The following is a 27,260-nucleotide window of genomic DNA, read 5'->3' as shown; positions in this document are numbered from 1 at the left end:
CTACGTGGGCTACATCGCACATGACATGCAGCCAGTGAAGGGAAAACAGAAATAATGCATGGATTCGGAGGCTATTTTCATACGTGGATGTTATATTGATGAAGTGTTTCGGACTGGATTAGCTCTAACTGCATCCGGCTGCTGGAGCCTTTCCCTTTACTGTCGGCGGATCCCTTTAATAAGGGGGGTGGGAGCGAGCCGCTCTCAGATCAGCTTCTGTGTGTTAGCAGAGCAGCAGGATCCCACAGCGAGTCAAACTGGGAACAGTCCAGTAGGATCAGCGATACACCCTCATACGTCTCTGAGGCTTTCTAACCGGAAGATAAAATAACATCTAGGTGAGTGAATCGGATTTTACTGCATGTAGTTCTAGGGGGAAAACGAGCTGAGATTGAATGAATGTCGCCACTTTGTCCAACTTGATTTTATGTGTGACTTTTGGAAGAAGCTAGAAGAAGCTTTCAAAATGCGGAATAACATTTATTGACTTACTTTGAAAGTGCTACTCTGCCTCTGTGGTTTGCTAATTTATTAGTTAAATAATCTATTAACAGCAGGTTTATTTCCAGTGCCCTCCATGCTGCAGGCTCATGTGTGTCAGCATCTTAAATCTGTTGAAATGGAAATGATCTGTGCCTGCTGATGCACTTACTGAGATATTAGTCAAACAGGATCTTGTGTGTGACATGGCTTGGTGGTTTGATATAATGATTAAAGTGTTATATGCATAGATTCATTCACAAGAGATGTTTAGGTTTAGGAGAGCAGCTCTCGGGTTATCTGTGATGAGGTGGAAGTAGCTGCCATATGTGTTAAATGTATTTACTTCTTAGTGATTATTTTCATACCCATTGTTGACTTTGAGTAAGTGCAACAACACTGTTTACTAATGTAGAATACAGCTTCTTCTTTGGCCCATCAATATTAAGTTACATATTAGCAAGACATGAATTATTTTCTGTTTCTATAAGAGAAAGCATAGTTTCCACTACTAAAGCTGTAGGAAGAAATCATTTGAAATGTGGATTATTCACATTTTCTTGCTTGCCAAGGGTTAAATGAAAAGATAAATACAATTGTCATACCCATACACCTGTACGGACAAGATATACAACTTTAGAGGAGCTGATGGCCATATACTGTCTTTTTTTTTACTTGAAGGAGAACCAGGCTTGTAGTTTAAGTAAAGCTGGAGTCAGCAGACTGTTACCAGGGGGAAACGGTTGTAATGTCTATGTATGACATTGAAGAATTGTACTCTAAAGCCTAATTAGCATTGTGTGCCTTATGAGTTTATTTTGCAGACAAACATACATTTTAAAATGTAAAATGTGTGCTTTTGGTGATGTTTCTCTCAGCTTTAAATCTTTCTGCTTAGGTAGGCTAATCAAATCCTGTTTCTCACCACCCACTTTGAATAATATCAGCCAATTCGTTTACCGTTTCACTTCAACCAGGAGAATAGATTTGATGTGATAAGGCTATACTGTACCTCCTAATTGGCTCAGTAGGCAGTCATCATCCATTTGTGAGCTGGATTACTGGAGGGAGATTTGAATGGTTGGAGAGGCCTCTGGCGGTTTTTGTAATTATGATATTAGCAATGGAGGAAGTTAACTAAATGTGTTTTTAAAGAGCGTCAAAGGGTGGATGGATGGGCTAAACAAACGCATTACTTTATCATTGGAGGCTGCTGTTTGTGTACCGTGTGAAACTAAATGTCAATATCGACTTATTTAGACCGACGTAAGCGAGGTTACTTCACGTACCAATATAACATATTTTTTTGAACCCAAACAAAAATGTTTTCTTGAAGCCATCCAGGTACATGGTATTTCTAATACCAAGTAACAGGTGGTCTCAGTCCAACGTTTGATATAAGATTGGTACCCTATCTTCACATTTTTGTCACGAAAGTCTATAAACACATTCTTAAAATGTTTGTTTGACTACCTATTTATCAAGCTATGATATCTATACTGTAACGGGCATTTCAAATAAATGTTTACATACCCACATTAGACCCAAAAAAGTATTCAATAGTGATTCATTCATTGGTACAATTCTAGCAGGGCTGTTATCATCACTTTGTCTTTACATTAAATTGTGTCAACAGCACAGAGCCATATTCATTTAGTTAGCTGGCTCTATTAACGCCTCATTACGATTGCCTGCTCTCTCTGGGTGCCTCTCTTTCTCTGTGTGTGAGAGTGTCCTCCTTTGATGTCTGATCCATAGTTTGTCTACGGCAGCTGTTTGTTTTAGTCATTGTGACATTAGAGGTGCTCCAATGCAGTAAGTGATTCTGGGAACAGGAAGTAGAGAGTAATGCAGTAAAGGCTGCATAACTCTCCCACCACTGCAGTACACGCTGCTGCAGCTGTGGGAGTATTCTCCTGCTGATCAAGAAGGCCATGTGGATGACTCAGTGCACTGAAGCAATGCAAAATGTACACTTCTCTGTTACATAAAATAATAATATCATTGCCTTATATGTCATACATCAAGGCCACTTTGTGAAGAGAAACCAAATTAGTTTTCACTCATTGCACACTTGATGATGTTTTTCACATCCAACAGTTCTTTTTTTTTTTGATATTTCAAACAACTTTTAGTTGTTATTCCAGTCCAACATAACATCACCCTCAAGTGTTTTCTCCAAAAGTACCTTTGAGGTGTATCAAGACTTCTCTCACAGACTGGAAAAGCTCAACTAATGTTGTATTAATACACGCACATACTTTTTTACATACAACATTTTACTTGCAGTATTGAAAACGGTTGAATACCGACTCCTACTGTGCATACTCTCTGTTACTTATTTGATAAGGCAGTTTCAGATTGTTTTGTGTATGACATAACTGAGAACTTTTGCTTATTTAGAAACATTTAAAAAATGTCTTTCTCACAGTAAGGTAAAGACTTGGTATCAAAACACATGTGTCACTGCAATTGCTAGGTCAGATTTAGGCCTCTTAGATTGTAAAGGTGTTGCAAATAAACGATAACTCAGTAGGAACTTACTAAAGATTTGGTCGCTGTGAGCTATTGATTACCCAGATAATGTATAGTATCTGTTTCCATTGCACATGTCTACTGGTGGCAGTATGCATGTTCTTCTCCAGCTTGTACAATGACCAAAGGTCCTGCAGACTCACTACTCTGTGAACATTTAACCTGCAGGATCAGTGGCTCGCTGCTGTGAGCTCCACAGCGACCTGTGTCCTGTTGAAGCTGAGTGATTACTGTTGGTGGTCCGGCAGCTTAGTGACTCTACTACAGAGTAGTATCTCTGGCTGCGGCCCACTGAGTGTCTCACTACAGAGGATTATGAGAAATCACAGTGTGTTTGTGTGTTAAAGATCAACATTTACTGAAAGCAACAGTAACCTCCCACACTTCAGAGTGTCACTCCACCACTAAGATAAATGTTGGATGCTGAGCACACTGTAACAGTTCAACAACGTGGGTTGATCTGGTGCGCTAAAACGTCATTTGCATCATATTATACTTTTTGTCTTTATTCCTATTTTGAGCTATTACCTTAGTAGATACAATCAGGTGTCAAACTAAATGACATCATGCCTGCAATTAATTTAGTTGGTTCAAAGCCATCCATCCATCCATCCATCCATCTTCTCCCGCTTATCCGTGGTCGGGTCGCGGGGGTAGCAGTTCCAGCAGAGAGCCCCAAACGTTCCTTTCCCTGGCGACATCAACCAGCTCTGACTGGGGGATCCCAAGGCGCTCCCAGGCCAGCGAAGAGATATAATCCCTCCACCTGGTCCTAGGTCTACCCCTTGGTCTCTTCCCAGCTGGACGTGCCTGGAACACCTCCCTAGGGAGGCGCCCAGGTGGCATCCTAACTAGGTGCCCAAACCACCTCAACTGGCTCCTTTCGACGCGAAGGAGGTTCAAAGCCAAGGTTTAAAATAATCCTAACAAACTGGACAACTTGTCAACCACAGTTTTTTAAGTGCTACTGTGTGCTTTCTTCCTCAAGAAATAGTTGAAAGCACTTTTTTCTTTTCATGACGTTATTTTGTATCTAGGTTGATTATTTTGTCTTTATGTTCTCTGCTCAAGGTTGAAAGATAAGACATAGTCAAAATAACAGCAAAGACCTGGTGTTTTTGTTTAATCTTCCTTGGTCAATCAATCAATCAATCAATCAATCAATCAATCAATCAATCAATCAATCAATCAATGTTTATTTATATAGCCCAATATCACAAATGTTACATTTGTCTCAGTGGTCTTCACAGTGTGTACAGCATATCAGTATGACAATACGACACCCTCTGTCCTTAGACCCTCACATCGTACAAGGAAAAACTTCCAAAGAAAACCCAGTTTAAAGGGAAAATGGGAGAAACCTCAGGGAGAGCAACAGAGGAGGGATCCCTCTCCCAGGACGGACAGACGTGCAATAGATGCCGTGTGTAAATTGAAAAGATAATACATTTGCAACATAGGTAGTCCAAATGTTTGGAAATGCATGTGTGTATAATAGGAAGATGAATCCACGAGGATATCCATCCAGGACCTATGATCCAGGACCACAGCCACGACTCAAGATCCAGCGCTCGCGATCCAGGACACAGGACCGCAGGATCATCCATGACTCCGGATCCCAGCGTATATAGACACCAAAAAGAAAGACATTTGGGGAAGCTGGGTTAATCGGAACATGAGAGTACACAGGTATAGACAGAGAGAAGGAAGAAGTAAGATGTCCCCCGACAAACTAAGCCTATATCAGCAAAACTAGGGGCTGAATCTAATCAGCCCTAACTATAAGCTTTATCAAAAAGGAAGGTCTTAAGCGCACTCTTAAAAACGGATAGGGTGTCTGCCGCCCGAACACAAACTGGAAGCTGATTCCACAAATGTGGAGCTTGATAAGAAAAGGCTCTGGCTCCCATTGTACATTTAGAGATTCTAGGAACAACCAACAACCCTGCATTCTTGGAACGCAATGCCCTAGTAGGACAGTAGGGTATAATGAGTTCTTTAAGGTAAGATGGCGCCTGCCCATTAAGGGCTTTGTAGGCGAGAAGAAGAATTTTAAATTCTATCCTGTGTTCTATAGGGAGCCAGTGTAAGGCAGCCAGAACAGGAGTAATGTGGTCCCTTTTCCTAACTCTGGTTAGTACAGCATTTTGAATCAGCTGAAGCGACTTGACTGACTTCTTGGTACTGCCTGATAATAAAGAGTTACAATAATCCAGCCTAGAAGTAACAAATGCATGGACTAGTTTCTCTGTATCGTTTTGAGGCAAGATATGCCTGATTTTTGCAATGTTACGTAGATGGAAGTAGGCGGTCCTTGAAATTGATTTTATGTGGGTGTTAAAGGATAAATCCTGATCAAATATAACACCAAGATTCCTTATAGTCTCACTGGAGGCCAAATTAATGCCATCCATAGTTAGTATATCTTTAGATAATTTGTTTCGTAGATTCTTCGGGCCAAGTACAATAACTTCAGTTTTGGTCGTGTTTAACATCAAAAAGTTTAAGGTCATCCACGTTTTTAAGTCCTTAAGGCAGTCTTGAATTTTATTTAGATGATTAATTTCATCAGGCTTGATTGATAAATATAGTTGAGTATCATCCGCATAACAATGAAAGTTTACAGAATGATTCCTTATAATATTGCCTAACGGAAGCATATATAATGTGAACAAAATAGGTCAGAGCACTGAGCCCTGTGGCACTCCATGGCTAACTTTGGTTTGCGTGGAAGATTCATCGTTGACACGTACAAACTGAGAGCGTTCAGATAGATAGGACCTAAACCAGCCTAAAGCAGTTCCCTGTATGCCAACTAAGTGCTCTAGTCTTTGCAATAGGATATCATGGTCGATAGTATCAAATGCAGCACTGAGATCGAGCAAAACAAGAATAGAGACAAGTCCCTTGTCTGAGGCTATTAGAATATCATTTGTGACTTTAACCAGAGCTGTCTCTGTGCTATGATGTGTTCTAAAGCCAGACTGAAAATCTTCAAATAAATCATTGTTTTTTAAGTAATCACACAACTGTTTTGCGACCGCTTTCTCAAGAATCTTTGAGAGGAACGGAAGATTAGAAATAGGTCTATAGTTGGCTAAAACCTCTGGATCGAGGTTGTGCTTTTTAAGAAGCGGTTTTATCACTGCTACTTTGAATGATTGTGGAACATAGCCTGATAATAAAGACATATTCATAATATTTAATAAAGAAGTGCTAATTAATGGAAAAACTTCCTTCAACAGCTTAGTTGGAATTGGGTCTAACACGCACGTTGATGGTTTAGAAGAGAGAATCATTGAATTGTTCAAGGTTAATGGCTGAAAAGCATTCTAGTTTACTATCTAGTGTAATATTAGAACTTACGTTTCCGGGAGCTGTTGATAACACTATACTGGTCAAAGGTAAGAGGTCATTAATTTTGTTTCTAAGAGTAACAATTTTATCGTTAAAAAAGCACATAAAATCATTACTACTGAGTGCTATGGGAATAGAAGGCTCAATGGAGCTGTGGCTCTCTGTCAGCCTGGCTACAGTGCTGAAAAGAAATCTTGCATTATTCTTATTCTCATCTATTAATGAAGAGTAGTAGGCTGCTCTCGCTTTACGCAGTGCTTTCTTATATTCATTGAGAGTAATATGCCAAATTAAACGAGATTCTTCAAGTTTAGTGGAACGCCATATCCTTTCAAGTTGTCTAGACTTTTGCTTTATTTTGCGGGTTTCGGCATTATGCCATGGAGCTAATCTATGTTGTTTTATTTTCTTCTTTTTCAAAGATCAATGTCGTTGATTTCACACAGTTGGCTACCGTTAATTGTATTACATGTCATTTGTTAGACGCTTTTATCCAAAGCGACTTCATTCAACACTGTGGACAATCCCCACAGGAGCAATTTGGGGTGAAGTGTCTTGATGCTGACTGCAGTGGGACTCAAACTTGCTATCCCCTGATTCGCACTCCAGCACACTACCCACTGCTTTTGACAAACTTGTACTGATACACTTCATCCTGAGCAACTGGTTTGTTTTTCTTTTAGCATAAAACCTCAAGCCATAACATATTTAGCCACATTGTTTTTCTCTTTCTGTGCACTTTCTGTGGACTTTTCCCATGTTTTATTTTATTCTTATTCATACTCCCAGGAAATTGGAAGTACAGTATATTGCTGAAGCTCCAAAATGCCAGGTTGCTTGTAGATTTCATTTTTTGGAATGTTTTAGGAGATGTATTCAGCTGGTTTCACATAACTTGGTTATACAAATGACTAAATGAAGCTAAGTTGAAAATACATTGAATCATGGTATCTCTGTGTCCACACAGAGCCATTTTTTTATGCTGTCAGTAATCCAGTTAAGTGGGAGTGGATGTACAGAGGGAAACGGATGCATTTAGATAATTACTACAAACATCGTTCATGGCCTGCCAATAAGATTGAAGCTTTCAAGAAATTGGGAAACTCTCTAGGGGCAGACATGTCTGTTTGATGTATGGGTTCCTGTCTGTAGGAAAGCCTGCGTTGGGTGTGTACAGCCTGGAACCACCAATGTTTAGATGGAAGTATGAACACGTGGTTACAATAAGGGGAGAGCTGGCCCCATGGCAGCAGGTGGCAGAACAATAGTTATTTTGCTTTCATGTGTTCGGTTATTATATCTAAGGGCGGTGGTGGCGAAGTCGATAGGGACTTGGCTTGGAAGGTCACCAGTTCAAGTCCCGGCAAGACCAAGTGCTACCGAGGTGTCCCTGAGCAAGGCACCGTTCCCTACACTGCTCTCCGGGCGCTGTTCAAAATGGCAGCCCACTGCTCCTAACACTAGGATGGGTCAAATGCAGAGAAACAATTTCCCCACGGGGATTAATAAAGTATATCAAATCAAATAAAAAATGATATCAAATATCTAGAATATTCTAACACAACAGCTATTGTACATACTGCACATTTGGTTGAGAAAAGCTGTTCCAGACTGTTGTACAGTTGATAGGGGACATAGATGTTCAAATCTCACTTTGTTTGCTAAAAAGACCATGTGATATGATTTAAAGGTTTCAGAAACAGACACGACAAACACCCTGTGGTGAGATTGTTAGTTCTGTAACTGCTGTTTTCAATGTCAAGAACTCACTTTAACGCACATGCCAGTTTTGCCATGCCAGTTTTAGAGTTTTTTGAAGGCAAAGTTCTGGCACGACTGCTCTTTGGATTGTAATTTTCATTTTAGGTAATTTGTTAGACTAAAAAAAGGCCAATGTATCTTTTTGTGTTACATTGAGGTTATACTTACAGCAGGTGCAATGTTTATTGTGTTTGATCATTGGCACTTAACTCATTTTTGCAGATATTTGGTAATAAACCAAAGTCTTGGACAAATTAATATGTTGACCTGACAATGATTATTGATACAAAAAAGTGAAGGCAAACTTTGCAGGCTTTGTATTGATGCAATTTGCGTGGTAAATGAACAATATTTGGCTTCCTTCTGTGTTGGCATTGTCCTAAACTCCAGTTAATTTGCCGTCAAAGTCTGCTGGATGATGCTTAACTCCTGCAGAGGACATTTCTTTTTAAATAATCCTCTTCATCTCTGGATACGTGATCTGGGAACACTGAAAATCTGTTGAGAAATAACAATCCATCTGATTATTGATGAGATATTTCAGTCTGGACAGAAATTGGACTGCTATCTTAAATGCTTCTCAAAGTAAAGAAAGTATTGTTTTGGTTAATCCTGAGTTCTCTTCATCTTCATCTTCCTCGTCTCTCCTGAATTGTGTAGTCTTTGGTGATCGGTTGCATCATCTCAACCTTGTTTACCAGCTCTGCTTCAGTGCCCCAAGTCCCCAGGGGCAGACAGGACAGATAGTATATTCAATACATGCTTGGTTAACTGGTGAAACATGCAAATAAATGCATTTTCAATTTCACTCTTTTAAACGTTCATGTTCTGTACATGACTGTGCTGTGCTGTGATCATTATTCAGAGGATTGGTATGGTTATTGTGGATTTTCATTTGTGGACCATCTTGTTTCAATCGGTGACTGTGGCCGGTTGTTTTCTTGAATTCTCACTTCAACTTTAACTCTGGGGAACAGCAATGTCAAAACTATGTTTGTTTAACACAGTGCAGTAGATTATGCCAATGTTTAACGCTTAAGGGACATGTGTTTTGGCTTTGACAATTTCTCCTTTAAAATGGCATATATTTGCAGCTTGATTGTGCACATGACCTCAGTTTTCAACTTATTCCAGCAGTATTTTACAAGACAAAACAGTATGGGCATGTAAAACAAAGGCATGGACCATGTTATGCCTTTGGTACCAGGGTCAGTGCTTAGACAAATAATAACAGAATGTGTCTCTAAAGTTGCTCTTGTCTTCGTGCCAGACCCTCTGTTCATGCTTATCAGTTTCTCCTCCATGCTCGTCATGTCTCTGGGACTCTTGCCCTCACTGGGGTTAAAGAGCAGCACAAGCTTTAAGCCCCGCCTCCTCCAGCCTCACTTAACCTTCTGATTGGTCTGTGCTTTCCCTACTACACCACCAAAGGGCCTTCCCCCTCCGCCTCAGCTCACCCAGTGGCTCCCTGTCGGTCTGTTTGGATTATTGTAACAGCTATCTGTCTCCCACTGCTCTCACTACAGTGCTGTTTATCAGAGATGAAAGGATTAGGTGAGAGGAGCATTTGTTTCCACCACAGAGAAGAGAGGAGGAGAGGAGGGCAGCCATGGAGATGAAGTAAGTGGAATGTTTGGGATTTAAAGAGGTAGAGGAGCATTTTAATAAGTGAGAAATAGATGGAAAAAGTATATAAGGAAAGAGAAAGTATCTGATTAAAGGAATGGGGAAACTGTTCTGATGTTGTGTTGGGAAAGTCCCCACGCAGGGTGCAGTGTTGATGCATTGTTTGTGGGTCAGTCAAATGACTACTGTTGCAGGAAAATATTATTATTAAAAGATGCGTCTGTTATTCCCGGTGATTACCCCGGAGGTCTTGCAAGCTACTAGAAATACAGGTTGGTTCACATGGTGTCAGGTGTTCTCACTCTCAGCAGATGTGCTGTTTTTCTCTGCAGGTGCATGTGCTTGAAAGAAAAATATTTGCCTTACTCTCATTTCCTGTTCTTCATATTCTGTGACCTCAGTCTTAAGCCCAAGAAAAAGTCAAGTCAATTTATTACACAACTCAATGTGTGTCTGCAGGGCTTTACAATGTCTACTAAACAATATATGGCCCCTTTGATGTGGTTAAAAAGTCTTATCTTATCTATTGCATAATCAAAAAGTATATAATATATATTAGGAGAAAAATAAGACAACAATAAAAAGGCTGTGTATCAGCTGACTCTGCATCATTAACCTGTCAAGGCAATACGCATTGTTAACGGAGTCATCACATTGTAACACTGGTAACTTTTATACTACTAACAAATTACTGCATTACAGCTTTTTTATTAAGCTATTAGCAAACTCAACAAGCATGATGCGTCTCTTCTCCTCTCACCTGAGGCTCTGCACAGCTGCTATCTCTGCAGAAAATGTTCAAAGTTTCATGCTGTTCCCATCCAAACACAAAAGTAACAACATTTAAAAGCATGCATATAGATGAAAAGTGCATTTAAGAGATACTGGGTTATACAGTAGAAAACCATTTGTAATTGCAATATGATTGAAACAACTATTCATAGATTTCAATTTTTTTTACCAAAAGAAAGTGAACCTATTATTATTTGTATGCGAAAATGTCAGTAAATACTGTCTTCAACCTCTTGAATGAAGAGATTCCCTGTTTTTTTTAAATTGATTTATATTATATCAACTGAATATCTCTGGGTTTTGGACAAAACAAAATATCACTTGGGACAAACTGGGATAGAAGTTTTCCACAATTTTTTACTTTTTAATCTAGAAATGTATCTGCAGATTAGTCAATAATAAATTAAATCTTTAGCTGCAGCTTTGTACATTGTTACCTTTATCTGCTAGTATTACATCAAGAACATAGAGGGATAAACGGTCAACAAAGCTAAAACAAAAACGATTTTCTATTGGTGCACTTTGGTAGGACTTTGAGACACAATGTTTTAGCTTGGTTAAATTCTGGTTGACAGATGTGCAGCATGGACAGTTTTCCAATGGCTCTCCACTAGCACATCTGTAGGCCTTAATTAGAGGTCAGTTGACATGCATGCTCTAACTCACCCAGACAGGGCATCCTCTTATCTTGTGTAACCAGAAGGAACGGTCGGCAGATATATATCCCTGTGACGCAGTGATATTATGTCCTTATTCACTGGAAGAATTGCCTTTTTCTCTGAAACCATGCAAATTAAACCCAAGAAAGCCAAATAAATGGTAGGCAAATATTTTTCTCAACAGGAATGGCACACAATTCTCACAAAAAAATCTAAAGTTTTATGGTATTTTTTTTAAAGCTACCAACACAGCCCCTCAGACAGTATTTATAACATCGCTTTTGAGGTTTAAACCCCATTGATGAGTAGACTTTCATCTGAGGTTTTCAAAGATGCTGCTGTTAGTCTTTCCAATTGAGGGAGGGGGGGATGTGGAGTTGAATGAGGGGATGTTCTGCTGCTGTAATATCTCATCATCCTGTCCAGTGGTGCTTTATATTAGAATAAAGGCATGTCAAGCCCCTGATTCCCCTGAAAATTAAATCTGGAGAGTACAGTATATATACACAGTTTTTCATAAGGGTGAATGTAAAAATATTTAGCTACAGGTGCTGCTATACCGCGACAGAATCAGAAGTAAGGAGGGCTCTGAATTAAAGTATTTTGTGAGGAAACTGTTGCAGCGTTGGTGAAATGGTGCGATTACCACAGACATAAGCCTTCTAGACGGACATCTGGCTTTAGGTGCCGAGAGGATTTGAAAAACAATCAAGGCTAAAATCAAACATACTGCAGCTGTCATCTTGCGCATCAGTAATAATGAAGATGTGTTTTATTGTCTGTACAGTCAACACAGTGGTGTCAGTGTAGCTTTCAGTCCATGTTATCCTCTCCTGGTTATGGTGATTTTAGGTGTAGTGGACATTTTTGAGTTGCTGCCAGACTGAAAAATGTCAGTCTTATCTTGTGGCCCACTGTGGGCAGGCATACAGCCACGTGACATATTAACATCCTACTTTATTTAGAGTACATTTAGAGTTTTTAATGCTTAATATCTTTCATTTTTTGTAAAGCACTTTGAATTGCCTTGCGTTGAAAAGTGCTATATAAATAAACTTGCCTTGCCTTACAGACACTTTCTCCACAGCATGTAAAATGTGATTAGAAAGAAATATAAATAATAGAGCATAAGGACTTGAAGCAGCAGGAAGTGGCATGCACATTTCCCTGACATTTCTGGTTCAAAAATACGCTAACAAAATAATATACACAATACTAACTATTTCTATAAAAGGGCAATTAAAACAATCAAAAATAATTGAACCGTCACAAAAACAATTTGATCTCAATTTGCTGGTGTTAAAATGAAGTGGGATGCAGGAAAAGAGCAGCAATAAACCGTCCTGTGACTCTTTAAACATGGCAGCAAAGCAATGAACCTGCATGTGACTGGACTCTTGGACTTCTGACCTGACAAACTAATAAGTTGTGTATTATATCATAAAACATTCAATAATGAGCAGATGAAGTGAGAGAAACAAGCTGATCTCTATCAGTGCTGCCAAGCCAACACAACATTATCATAATGTTACAGATCCACCTGTTTGACTTCAACCTGGTTGTTGACATTTTAAAATGCGGTCGTTCTGACTGGACAGTGTCATTATTGTGCAGTGTGACGTGGCTTTACAGTATGTGTGTTGAAACAGCTGAGGTCAGTGGTCTGGAAAGAGCTGTGTGACGGACACCAGAGGGAGACCCAGATTCACGTACAGCTACACAGCCACTATGTGAACTAAAAGTAACCAAAAAGAACTGCTGGAAAAACTGTTTCCTCTTCATACTGGTGAGTGGATACAAGCTGGTTTTATAATAACAGATTGCCCTATGATTTTTAACTTACTTAAAGTACAGTTTAACAGTGGTTAACGTTGTGTAATCATTGTTGGAGGATACATTGAGAGAGCTGTTTTTTAATCTGATCTGAGTCAGTTGGTATTGCTGTTTTTCAGTGTTTCAGAGCATCAGGGATTATTATGTGGGCGTGAATATTGAAAAAACAAATGACAGGTTTACTTTTCAGTTTGTGTCGATGTGTGTGGCCCTGAGCGATGAGTGTCTCTGTGGCGATGTAATGCTTCTGCTAGTCTCTATGACTTAAAGCCCCAGCCTTTCATTTGTCTCCGTTCAGAGGCCACCTATGATTCCAAGGGGATGAATCCTAATGACTTTGGGGATCCCATGACCTTTCCCTCTGTAACACCGGAAGATTGAGATTTGTGGTTTTGATTAAAGTATCTCTGCCTCCCCCCCAGTATGAATAGTAATACCTTTGGTGATCTGTTGAAAAACTTCATGTAGAGCCATAGGCAGGTCACATTCACTGTATAACTAGGGCAGTGCCCAGTCGGAGCAGGGTGGTTTCAAACACACACTTTTTAAAATGGCTCGATAGCTTGGCCCCGGAATATCTTGAGAACTGCCCATTAATGCTCATTCTTGAGATATGTGAGAAACACACAGAGTGCTTGCTTAAAAGTTAGTTTTTAGTTTATGGCCATATAACTAACTTTCATTCCCATCAGCCATTTAGCGATAGTAAGTTAACATAGTGAGCAAGGTTATTATTATACTTCGAATGTTGTAATTGTTTGCATGTTAGTATGCTACCATTAGCACTCAGCTAAAGAATATCATAACATATTTTATCCTGCTGCGTTTACAAACAGTAAAAAGCCTATCAGTCAGTGTGTAGGTCACATTGAAGACTAAGCTGAAGACTAAGATTGAAGACTAAGCTTTTAACAAATCAGAAACAAAGCGATGAAGCAATGAGATGTTTGTCACAGAAGCTGGTTCATGTGTTGATGTGAGTGTAGGAACAAAGTTTGCATTATCCAAATGAAGGCAGACTGAGACCACTCACTAAAGGTCGAGCTGTGGAGCATCCTGTTGGCATATATGAAACAGTGTTTTAGTTTTTAGTTTAAAAGGGTTTGATGCTTAAGGTTGGTTATATTCAATTTATTTCCCAATCATGACTAATCCCATTTATCAAATGATAAATCCCCTCAATATGCGTTCAGCATTATCCTTAACTGCCATGCTTTTGAATTGGATTGAGCATGTCGTGACTCTGCATGTTAATGAAACTGGCACACAAATGACTATCGGGATGTTTTCATTTTTCCTCCAGAGTTGCATAAGTTTCTTTTGTTCCGTTTCCCACTGACTGACTCACAGTTTGGCAGAGGCAGAGATGAGATCATTGTACTGGCCTCAGAGCTGCCAGGCATAATGACATGTTTAAAACTGCTCTGTCAAGTTCAACTGCGATCAGAATGTATACAATTAAAAAGGATTTAAGTCCAATGTTTTCCGCTGTTGGATGGAGAAAAGGATTTCCTCAGCATGTAAACATGTAATCACAGAAACAGATAACTCTTTAGAAATGTTGTTAAATTAATTGTATTATTTTAAAATATGAGGGTTTTAGATTTGTGTCATTGGTGTGTCATTGCCTTTTACTGATGATCACCTTGTACTTGCAATTAAGAACTTAGGTTAAGTAGGTTAAGAGTTATATATCTCGTTGTGTACTAAATACAAAAAAATTCAAATTATTAATCCTTGTCTTCTAAAATCTACTTTTCCAACCAGTGGGAACAGCTGTACATGATCACTTGACCTGATTCAAACATTGAACCGTGTAGAGATGTGGAGAGCAATTCAGACGGGACAGGACTAGTTTTGGTCATTTAATTGTACAAGCAGACCTTTTTTTAAGCGATCTTTTGTTGACGGACTCGTATCTCTTCTTCCTCCTCTGAGCCCCTCCACCATACTAATGTCATACAGTACATAGTGGGATTGCATTATGTAAACATATAAAGTATTGTCTTAGTTTGGAAGCTTTAGAAGTTACTGCTGTCTGAAGAGTAAAGCTTTTGTTCCAGTGATCTATTCCTATAGATGTATAAAGCTTTACAGAGTTCAGTTCTCACAGACAGCAGTGCATTGCAGGGATTTAGATCCATGTCTCTGATGTGTCTTCTGTGGCCTTCATCTTTTCATCTTGTCTCCAAAAAAAAGGAAAGGAAATTAGTTTTACCTCAGTGTTTTGTCAAGAGAATAGATAGCAATAACAACATCCTTTATCATTAAGCCTTGGCCTACTTTTGCTATGCCATTCATCAGAGTGACATGGTGAAAAGTGTGTGGGTATATGAAGGATGTATACATATATATACACACATAAGAGAGCATTTAGTGTTTCCAGATTGTTATCACTCGGATCAAATCTTCACTTTCTGTGAAACTAACATTTCCTTAAACTTCATCTTTAATATTTTACCTCCAACTGTCCCTCTCTTGTAGTTCGTATTCTCTTTCTCTACATGTACAGTGAGTCAGCAGCATACACCCCCCTCACAGAAATAGCCTTTTGATTCAACTCTTGGCTGTAAAGGGGACCCAAATCTGCTGCCCCCCTTTATTTCCCTTATTTGTTAGATCACCTTCCATCAGCCAGTACTCGCTCACATACTCCTGATGCTGCACACGCTCGGCACTGCAGTGAGCCAGCATTTATTGGAGAGAGGGGGGAGAGGAAGGTAGGAGGGAGATGAATGGATGAGACAGACTGAGCCAAGAATGCAAGTGATGGGAGGAGAGGAAGTGGAGAGGAAAAGAGGGAGGGGGAAGAGATGATGCAAAAACTGAAACGCAATCTGAATCATCCCTCCTCAACTTCGTGTGTGCGCACTCCCAAAAACACACATCCTGTCGCCTCCCGTTAGGCTGGTTGCTGCGACCTGGAGTAAAGCATGGTTTCATGTCAGCGCTGACGTGAAGGCATGTTCAGAGCCTGCAGACACATGGAGCCAGTGTTGCATTCTGCGTATTGGAGTGGATGACGCCTGTTGATCAGCGTTTAGATGCAGCACTGTAAGTCTTTCTGTCTAAAATGTCATGAGACAATTATTTTGAAAAGCTTGTGTTTATATACGTTTATATGAGATTCTACAGTCAAAAGGGAAAATGTTAAGCTTCAAGTATGAAACTCTCTGATAATGTTTGGGGTTTTCATGTGCGTATGAGATGACCGCTCGATCCAGCAGGCATTATTCCGCTTAGCTGGTGCATATCTGGTTATGTAAGAGTGAAGCGATGTGAGGCTGCTGCGACCTTCAGTGCACCGTCAGCGCAGGCTGCTTCTGTTGTGGCTGTCTGCAGGATTTAGGAATCTGACTTTTATTAATCCCTGCCATATCTCATGCTCTGCTCATTTCATTAATCTGGCCTCGGTGGAGCTGGTGAGTTATCAACATCCAGCCTAAGACCTGAGCTTTTGTTTTTGTGCATGTCTGTGCTGGCATATATTGTTATTTAAATCCTCCCTTTCATATATGGATACACATGAAAGTGGTTTTAGCTTATAGGTTGGTGAAATGTGCTGAATTGTGATCATCTGTATGAGGTTTTTGTTAAGTCATTGTGCTGCTGCTACAGCAACTCTGTTTTTAATTTGCAAGACAAGCGTTGTAAGGCTGAACTGAGATGCTCGACACATCACTATTTGTCAGCAGACGGCAAACGCACATTGGTAAGGTTGGTAATAACCTACTGATGGCATGATGGCTTTCTTATGACAGTAATTGTATCCGTCGCTCTCCATTTTCAGGCTTATCGAAACACCACATTGTATTTACTGGCTCTCATATCTGCTTTCAGGGCGAGGAAAGAGAGGAGCATTCTGGTATGAGAGAGGATTAAGGGAAGAGAGGAGAAGGAGAGCAAGTACTGTAGAAAGAAGAACGTCCCTGAGGGTTTCCTCTCAGTGGCAGAGGTGGCCTGTTTCTGTGCCAGTCTTGAATGTGAACAGACAATAAAAGCACTGACACACTTTCTGTGCCGAAGTTAGCTGCCAGATAACGTTACAGAGAAGTCAAACAAGCAAATACTGGAAGCAATAAGAGGGCGTTTCACAGGAAACTGCAGAGCAAGTTCTCCACAATTCTGAATAATCTGTATGGCATGTAAATATGATGCATAGTGGGTTCAAAGTGTTTATTTTGTAGACTCAGTGTTGAGCGCTGACCACGCAGAACCTTGCTTTCCCCTTTTTAATCAGATATGTATCACTCAAAGAGTCAAAGTCCCTTTTCAGACACAGCTCTGATTCTAGCTTCACTCTGACTTTTTACTACTGCGTTTGTTCCCAACATGGCGGTCTAGAACCAAGTAAGATACATTCTGAATTGTTTATTTTTCTCAAATCCATGTACAATAGTTATGCCTTTTTTATGTTACTAACAAGTAAGCATGTAATGATTAGACTTTTCTCTCCCAACACCAATTCTGATTCAACTCAGATTAGGCTCTTGTTGATCTCAAATCTAAAATGTGTGCTCGAGCAGCCAGTCATTATTGAATGAATGCATGTGATAGCTGAAACTTTCATTTATATATATATATATATATATATATATATAAAATGACCTTTACTAAGAAACTATCGTTGATCAGTCCCGCCAGGCAGTTGCCTGATCGTCAATTGATAGAAAGTAATTCAATGATATTGAAGGTGTCCTGTTAACAGTCTTACAGACGACTCTTTTATAATAGTGGTTTATGATAAATGCTTGTTGGGCTGCTGGTGATTTTTATGTTGGCAGCAATGCTAAGTGGCTGCAGTGCTAACAAGAGGTCACTATGGATGCAGACCTTGTGGCTCATGAACCAAAAATGTTAGGAACAACTGTCATTCTCTGTCAAAATTAAACAATACTGTGAATGTTGTGATCATAAGCGCTTGCAGACATTTTATTTTGAAGCCCTGACCTTAGTTTGACCTCCCACCCTCTTTACTTCACAACCTCCCAGATGTTGCGTCTGTTCCCAGGCTGTTAGTCCCAATGAATGAATGAAAAGACAAAAAGAGATTACATGGAGATGCGTTTAATCTAATGAACAGCAGGAAAATAATCTAGCAGTATGGTGTGAGTGACCTCCTGATTGAGTGGATACAACACCATCTCTAAATACAATCTTTAATTGTTCTGTTTATGAGTTTGAGTTGAAGCCAGTAGCCACATGTGTTGATTGGTGTGTCTGTTTGTGCATTTGGCATTTCCTCTCTCAGTGAGGGGAGGGAAGGAAGAAGGCCTTTTGTTTTAAACTTTGATCTTTACCACCCACAGATGTCCACCCTCTGTGTGTTTGATCATACGTGGTGTCTTTACTTTGTCCTCACTGTGGCTCATCCTCCCTCTGTGTCTCTCTGCAGGGAGCTGGGTAAGAGGAAGAAGGACTTGTATGTCAGAGTTGTAGGATGGCCAGTGAAGGCTCCACTCTTCCCAGTCCTGTTGTCCGCCAGATCGACAAGCAGTTCTTGATCTGCAGCATATGTCTGGACCGCTACGAAAACCCCAAAGTACTGCCCTGCCTACACACCTTCTGTGAGAGGTGAGTGTTGTTAACATATGTTGTGTTTCATGTATTTATCCTGTGAATTGTATTAACTGAAGAGGAATATGTGGGCAAACACAACTTATCAGATCTCAAATGTAAATGTACAAAGTTCTTCGAGAGAAGGATGCTTCACAGTACATTGGAGATGCAGAAAGCAATACTCCTCATCAATAGGACTTTTGTTAATCTGAGTATTGTTTCAGATGAGAGGCATCTTTTCTGTTAACTTGTGTGTGTTGGTGCCATCCTCTGACAAGCAGCCTTTGTGTCTGATACAAAAGAGAAACTGTGGACTGTCTGTCCATTTGACTCTGGTTGCTTCTAAAGAGTCATTACGCTGTCAGATTGGACAACATAGAAATCCTCTTCTGGTACATCTACTTCACAAATATATTGCTGTGGTATAAGTCCACTTTTCTGAACTACTGTAGTATTAGGAAGAACAGTAGAATACCTCACATTTTAATAAAAAATAACACAATGAAAACGTTTTTTTCTTTAAAGTGTTGTCCATCTTTTGATGACATTTATTTTCACATATCTGCCAGATAGCAGCTACCTAAAACTGTATGTAAACATATTATCTTATGGCACCTTACGATGTTTAAAGTGTAATATAATATTGTAAATTCTTAATGGCATAAAAGCATTACTGCTCTGACCTGAAGCTTCCTTGGCTATAATGTACTTCTGACCACATCCAGCAGGATGCTAGGTGTGGTCTGTGCATTTATGAGCCTTGGCTCACTAATGTATTGCTGCTCTACCTTTTTTTGATTAGATCTCTAATAATAGCAGTGGTGATGTTGCATTATATTCGAGGTGTTCCTAATGTTTTTCCACATGTACATAAAGGAAGAGGAGACAATATACAAAGCACCTCAATATAATCCTGTCCAACACAACACCTTCTCTGACAGTGTCCACATATCACACACATAATATAAAGCTGTGCATGCGGCATAGTTAATGTATTGTATAGGTGCAGATGATAAAAGTAACTCAAGTTGTATATAAGTAAATAACTGTAGCAATTTAGTAGATAACTAAAATTATCCTCACCCTTTCCTCCTCCAGGTGTCTGCAGAATTACATCCCGGCCCACAGCCTCACTCTGTCGTGCCCCGTGTGCCGCCAGACCTCCATCCTGCCGGAAAAAGGTGTGGCGGCATTACAGAATAACTTCTTCATCACCAACCTGATGGACGTGCTGCAGCGAGCGCCGGACAGCTGCAGCCAGGAGGCCGCGGCTCTCAACAACATCACCACTGTGGCTGCTGCACAACTGCTCTCCTGCCCCAACCATGGAGGCAACGTAAGACTCACACACATTAGCTTGGTCTGCCTCTTTCTGTATTTTCATTTGACCTCTTCTCCGTCACACACATCACCAAAGTTATCAGAATTCATCTTGAAGGGCCCATTAGTATGTGCACCAAATGTCATTGCAATTGATCTTGTACTTGTTAAGATATTTCAATCTAGAACAAAGTGGTGGACCAACCATTATTGCCATCAACCACACTACAGATGAAGCTCAAAGTGTTATATAACATATTTAAGTCCAACCTCTACTATTTTCCTGCTGATTAGGTCATGGAGTTTTACTGCCCGCCTTGTGAGACGGCCATGTGTCAGGAGTGTACGAGTGGGGAACATGGAGAACACCCAACCGTGCCTCTTAAAGACGTGGTGGAGCAACACAAGGCGTCATTACAGGACCAGCTGAACTCCGTCAAGAAGAGGTACAACAGCAGCATTATGACGAGAAACTGCCCAACAAACTGTACCGCCGCAAATGAAATAAAAACATTGCTTGCTCTGTCATGTGACTGTTGGCTCATTGTATGAATGTCTCCTCATTCCTCCGGTTCCTCGGTTGCTCCCAGGTTGCCAGAGATCGACTCCGCGCTGCAGATGCTGTCGGAGATCCTGCAGCAGCTGACCAATCAAAAGAGTTCTATGGAGGACAACATCCATACTACCTTTGATGAGTTGCAGAAGACTCTGAATGTCCGCAAGAGCGTTTTACTGATGGAGCTGGAGGTCAACTACGGCCTCAAGCAGAAGGTACAACTAAAAAGCTTTTATTTAGTTCACACATACATAAGGTTTACATAAGGAGTTGTGCTCGGTTGTTTGGTTTAGACGTTTGGCTGGAATCATAAATTGTTCTTTAATCAACCTGAAGCACATATCAGTCATTTTCTAACTGAATACCTAACCCACAAAATGAATATATGTATATCAATTACTCACCCTGTGTAACCCTAAATTCCTGAAGAAAAAAAGTATTTTTCTCGCATAAGATGTGACTACATTACTGTGTACATATGACTTGATTAAACTGCATCCGCTGTGGGAACATTTTAATCCGATGTTTTAATATAGTTTAAATGTGGTTAAACGCGGCACCAATTGACTTCAATTTATTAAGACTTTGTTCCGTTTTTTTGATGCCAGAAAAACGGCATTTGCTTTAATAAGTCAAGGTATCACAGGGGAGTGACTGTTATACAAATGGTAATTTTAGTGGTTGATTCCATTTTCAAGGGGCTGTATTCATATTTATTCTTATACAAAGTTATTGAAGTATTAGACAAAAGGAAAAAGAAACAATTAAAAGTAACAATGACCTAATTTATCATCTATATTTGGAAAGTATTCAACCTATCACAGGCTGCTCATCAGGCTGGTGTCGCTGGGCTCAGCTGGTCTGATAAGAGATTAGCAGGCGAAGGGAGGGGGGACCGGGTGGGCTGGTGCACCACCCCAACCTGGACCACCAATCAACAGTCTGGCTAAGAGCCTGCTGTCTCCCCCTCAGGGAGCTACATCTCATTGGTAGCTAATGATTTACAATTCACTGAGTGGAGTGCCAACTGACAGTGGAGCCCAGGGGAAAGTCAGATATGTGACGTAGCTTGTTGTGTTGTTGCTGCTAGCTACTGTAGATGGAGCCAGCGCACTGTATCTACACTTTGGGTGTGTCATGTGCAGTGAGGGAACACTGCAAAGCTCAGAGTGAGTAAATAAAGGGAAAGCGATACTAGAGGGTGCTTCTGAAGAAACATTTTCCTTTAATGTGACATTTATGGTTCAATGGCTTCTTTTGTGGGAGAAGAAGAGGAGTGTGATGATCAGATGCTGGTGAGTTTGTCTCGGTAAATCAGCAACAAAGAACCTATTTTTTTACTCTGGAAGTAAAGCATACTTAAATATTCCATGATCTGAATGTGAGTTTTTAGCTTTATTAGCTGAAGTGGTACCACTTTAAGAAATGATGATGTAATGCAATAATTACTGCAGTATCACATTCCTATTATTAGGAAAATACAATCAAGCATGTGTTTCGATAAAGTAACACTTAATGGATCATCAATGAATAAGTAACCTTGTACATTATTAAGTGTATCAACAACTAACAGTGGATTAACAGATAAGCAGAACAAGTCAACACAGTATGACATAGCCATATCTGAAATCTATTTATTTGTTTTATAGTTGATAATGCTAGGAGATGTTGTAAGGTATGTTCAAGTCAACATTAAACCGAATTAAGACAATATCCTAACCCTTTTTAATGAAAAGGTATGCAGTATGCTTTATTGTCATGCAGTTGTTGATCTCTTAGAGGAATTCTGCTTTCTCGTATGTACTGGATTTAACCCTTTTATGTGTTTACTGTACTTTTCATGGGAGTGATCACTATCTCTAGCTAACTCTGCTGCCCCCTGGTGTGTGTATTAGGTGCTCCAAGCCCAGCTGGACACTCTGCTGCAGGGCCAGGACGGCATCAACAGCAGCTGTAACTTCACGGAGCAGGCGCTGAGCCACGGCACCGAGGCCGAGGTGCTGCTGGTGAAGAAGCAGATGAGCGAGCGTCTCGTGGAGCTGGCCAGCCAGGAGCTTCCCCTGCAGCCCGGGGAGAACGACCAGCTGGACTTCATCGTGGAGACGGATGGGCTAAAGAAGTCCATCCACAACATGGGCACCATTTTGACGACAAATGCAGTGGCCTCTGGCACTGTGGCGACAGGTGAAGGGTTACGCCACTGTGTTGTAGGCGTCCCCACCTCCATCACCATCACCACTAAGGACAAAGACGGAGAGCTGTGTAAGATGGGCAACGCCGTCATCACTGCTGAAATGTCCTCAGCTGATGGAAGCAAAGGTGAAGGGGAGATACTGGACAACAAAAATGGCACTTATGAGTACCTGTTCTCAGCCCCTAAAGAGGGGACTTTTAATCTATCACTGCGTTTATACGACCAACACATTAAAGGGAGCCCCTTTAAAATAAAGGCCACCAAATCCATAGATGTATCGCAAAGTTCAGACGGCATGAAGAAGAGGCTGAAGTCTCCGGGCAGCAGCCACATCAAGCAGAAGGCCATCAAGAGGCCGGCCAGTATGTACAGCACGGGGCGGAGGAAAGAAAACCCCATCGAGGACGACCTCATCTTCAGAATAGGTAGGGAGGCTGACAGAAGATAAGATGTGTTTCTGTCAAAAACACACTTACTAATACATATCATGTTTTTCCAGGCACAAAAGGAAGAAACAAAGGGGAGTTCACTAACCTGCAGGGAGTGTCTACCTCTGCTCTGGGGAAGGTGCTGATAGCAGACAGTAACAACCAGTGTGTGCAGGTAAGATGCTGCTCTCGGCCTACTGGTTTAGCAGTATGTGTGTATGGAGAGGTTATGGTGGAGAACACCAACTTAACAACTTCTTCAGTTACCTTAAATGCTGCCTATGCATTTTTCCAACTCTATGAAAATATACTGTTAAAGTACTAAACACCAAATTATTGCATTTAGAACATTAATTTTAAAATCTTAAATGTGTTTTTGTGTGAGGCAGATTTTCACAAATGACGGCCAGTTCAAAAGTCGTTTTGGTATCCGCGGCCGGACTCCGGGTCAACTGCAGCGGCCGACGGGAGTGGCCATCCACCCGAACGGTGACATCATCATCGCAGACTACGACAACAAATGGGTCAGCATCTTTTCAAGTGAAGGCAAGTTTAAGGTAAGTCAAGATCTAAAGTGTGATCTTAACTTGATAACAAGACGGGAGCCAAAGAGTATAATCTGATCTCATATACAGATAAAAGATTCATTAATATGGTGTAAATGTTTTACTGTTCTTCTTATCGTTAAAGCAGGCTTGTAATAGCAAAATATAAGTTACTTCTATATTCCTTTTATTTTTATTTGTAATACTCCCATTAAAACATACTGGCATTAATAAACAGTTACATTTACCTTGCCCATACCTCCTGAAATGTGCTATCAGGAACTAGTAAATTAAAAACCTCTAACAGGAAGCCTTTGACTCCTTCAGAGCAAGATTGGCTCGGGGAAGCTGATGGGCCCTAAAGGCGTGTCGGTGGACAGGAACGGTCACATCATCGTGGTCGACAACAAAGCCTGCTGCATCTTCATCTTTCAGGTCAACGGCAAGCTGGTCACAAAGTTCGGTAACCGTGGCAATGGTGACCGGCAGTTTGCAGGTACACTCAACGGTAATATGTGCACTGCCCCGCTCACAGTCTTTCTCCAACCAGCTCACACCTGCATGTGGAATGAAGAAGAATGCCGCACTAGGAACCATAAAGATCCCATTAGACTTCTGAGGTTTTTATTTTTCAATAAAAAGATAAAACAGGGAAAAGAATACCTATAATCTATATTAACAACGCGTGAAAAACTGAAATGGTCATTGTAAAAAAGTATTTAGTATCTATCATCATTGAATTCATTTGGCTACTTACTAATTTTCATGTACATTTCTAAAACCGTACCACCACTATTTCATTTTGTAAAACGACACTTGCCTGAATTTTGCTTGTCTTTTTTTGTTAAGGGCCACACTTTGCTGCTGTCAACAATAAAAATGAAATCATTGTGACAGATTTCCACAACCACTCAGTCAAGGTTAGTGCAATACTAGAGCTGTGAAAGTGTATTACAAGCAAACAACATATTCTGCATTAAAAAAACAAACAAAAAATGGATAGTCCTTTTGTTAACACTAGGAATAATGTTGATTTTTTTTAGATTTAGAACAACTTTCTTTATTTGATGTATTACTGTTTTTGTTAATTTTTTCATTGGTATCATTGTTAAATAAAAAAATATATATATTCTAACGTCTCCATACTATCTATCACCCCTTGAAATTCAAAATGTAGGTGTTCAACACAGAAGGAGAGTTCTTGCTGAAGTTTGGTTCTAATGGTGAGGGCAACGGCCAGTTCAACGCCCCCACAGGAGTGGCAGTGGATGTCAATGGAAACATCATCGTGGCAGACTGGGGCAACAGCAGGATACAGGTCAGTCCAAAAAAGCTCACCTGAACAACTCTTAAGAAAATATAAGTAATAGTAAACTTAAAACCCACTGCTGCATTCACATCTTGAATTTCAGTATGTCTTCATAGTTAGTTTCTTCACTGAGTCAAGAATCATAATAATTTGTTATTCAAGTGCCATGACGTCTTCTAGCTCACACATAAATGTAGGTGAAATATACATATACTGTAAGTACATGACACTTTTTTCCAAATTCAATAATTTTCAAATTTAGAACAACCACTTCTGCCAATTTGAATCATCATTTTTGTCTTCATTAAACTATCCATTTGATAACATATTAGTATTTTCCACTATACAACAGATTAAAAACAAAACAAAGTAAGACCAATTGTTTCTTGATAACACATTGGGAAAAATAAACCCTTTTCCTAAGCAGTGTAAAACATTATACTCTAAACTGTGATTAAAATAAGTTATTATGTTAAAAAGTATGTTATTCCAAATGCCATTAAGAAGATATCACAGGGTTTACCTTTATCTATCTATCTATCTATCTATCTCTCTCTCTCTCTCTCTCTCTCTCTCTCTCTCTATCCCTCCCTCAGGTGTTTGATGGCAGCGGTTCCTTCTTGTCTTACATCAACACCTCAGCCGACCCTCTGTACGGTCCTCAGGGACTCGCTCTCACCTCTGATGGACATGTTGTGGTTGCAGATTCGGGCAACCACTGCTTCAAAGTCTACCGCTACCTGCAGTAGCCCTCCTCTCTCAGCGCACACAACTGTACAGTGTACATAATCACACAGGCACTCATTCGTGTGGAGCGACCGGCAGATTTGCACTTACCCATTCATCTCTGAATCATGCTGTCGTTGTGCCATCTGTGTGGCGTGACATCCTGTTTGACCTCCAACGCTGAAGAAACAGAATTGTTTGTGAGAGGATCCAAAATATTCACAGACCTCTGCTACTGATTGATGCTTTAAGGGGTCATCCATACTCTTTTTCACATTCCATCTTCATAAAGATACAACATTTTAGTATTGTAGACCTTTGATTTGCTGTGATATGGCAGAAAAACTGGAAAATAATGCAATTGCACTCAGTCTTAAACATACTGGTTGGACACTGTGTTTAGTACAATTGCAATTAAAGTAAATGTCTATTTTAGTCAACAGAAAATGTGAATTTTATTTATAGTGGTGTTCTGTCTAATGCTCTTAACAGTCCTCACATTTTGCCTGTTAACTATAAAGGAGAAATAATTCCCTACTGTAGGTAGAAGGGTATTTAAAGCATGATTAGACATGGTTGAGCATGCTGCTAATAAACACCAGAAGAGCTACTGTGCACTATATATTCATGTTTCAAGATGGCAACACAATCACCTAAACAAACTTTGAATGGAAACATTGTTTCAATATTAATACTTTATTGATGTGTGAAAATTAAGTCAATGTAATTTGTCATAACTTAAAACGCACGTGTTGTTATTACAGTATGCTGGTAACTTCTGTTAAATAGTTTTTTAACAAAGACACATACGGTACTATAGTGTGTTTGTGTGATTGTGTTGTGATCAGTTAAGGTATAAAACAAAAGCCACTTGACATGTTGACTTACAAATGTGCTGTGATTATGTGCAAACATCATTTTGTTTATTGCAGAATTTGAGTAAATAACAAAACATGTTTAGATAGACTCAGTCCTCAGATGCATCAATGTAAAGGTTTGCTCATCATGTTGCAATAGACAGCTTTAATTAAACATTAAAACATCATTAAGCAGGGCTGCAATCATCTCACTCCTATCCATGTTCTCTCATGTCTTACAAACATTTCTAAAACCACTAACATGTTGTAGTAAAAACTATTTGATCCTCAAAAAAGGATGCAATATGTATTCCAACAATTTTAGTGTATGTTGTACAAAAGACACAGTGCTCCTATAGCCCTAGCACAGTTTTCAGTACTTGTTATCCTGAATTTGGTCATCCATTTTCTACAAAATCCTGTTAAATTATTTGTTGTAATTTTGTCTTGTTTTTATTTGTAATGCCAAATGGAATTAAAGTGCCCATATGAAATAATATTGTGTTTGATGTGTTTTTGTTATGTATACTTACTGTATCTGTAATGGCAGGAATGACAGTTGTATTTATTTTTCATCTTAAAAGTTGCAGTAAATGTATTGGCATACAAATACATTTTACAACTAACACACAATAGGGAAAGGAAAGAAGATGCATGTGATTGTTGTAATAAGTGGCATAAGTAATTTTTTATTTGAACAATGTTTTTATTAGACAGTAGATG

At 39.8% G+C, this 27,260-nt stretch overlaps 1 protein-coding gene across 6 annotated transcripts; it reads left to right on the top strand.

Moving 5' to 3' along the window:
• The first annotated feature begins 224 nt into the window (after positions 1–224).
• Positions 225–27,034, top strand: trim2a (tripartite motif containing 2a). 6 transcript variants are annotated; one of them, XM_034084993.2, is made up of 12 exons: positions 225–338; positions 18,439–18,617; positions 19,701–19,938; positions 20,217–20,368; positions 20,513–20,693; positions 22,374–23,097; positions 23,172–23,275; positions 23,490–23,657; positions 23,973–24,153; positions 24,495–24,565; positions 24,823–24,963; positions 25,551–27,034. In XM_034084993.2, exons 2-12 carry the CDS (start codon positions 18,484–18,486, stop codon positions 25,701–25,703), a joined length of 2,247 nt encoding a protein of 748 aa, XP_033940884.1. In that variant the 5' UTR covers positions 225–338; positions 18,439–18,483; the 3' UTR covers positions 25,704–27,034. The 6 variants fall into 6 exon arrangements, with proteins under 6 accessions (XP_033940884.1, XP_033940877.1, XP_033940900.1 ...); XM_034084986.2 differs by lacking the exon at positions 225–338 and adding an exon at positions 9,626–9,753; XM_034085009.2 differs by lacking the exon at positions 225–338 and adding an exon at positions 12,898–12,996.
• The last annotated feature ends 226 nt before the right edge of the window (positions 27,035–27,260 follow it).

This window comes from Pseudochaenichthys georgianus, chromosome 1 (genome assembly GCF_902827115.2).
Source record: "Pseudochaenichthys georgianus chromosome 1, fPseGeo1.2, whole genome shotgun sequence".
NCBI lineage: Eukaryota > Metazoa > Chordata > Actinopteri > Perciformes > Channichthyidae > Pseudochaenichthys > Pseudochaenichthys georgianus.
This window is presented reverse-complemented; position numbering and strand designations above follow the sequence as displayed.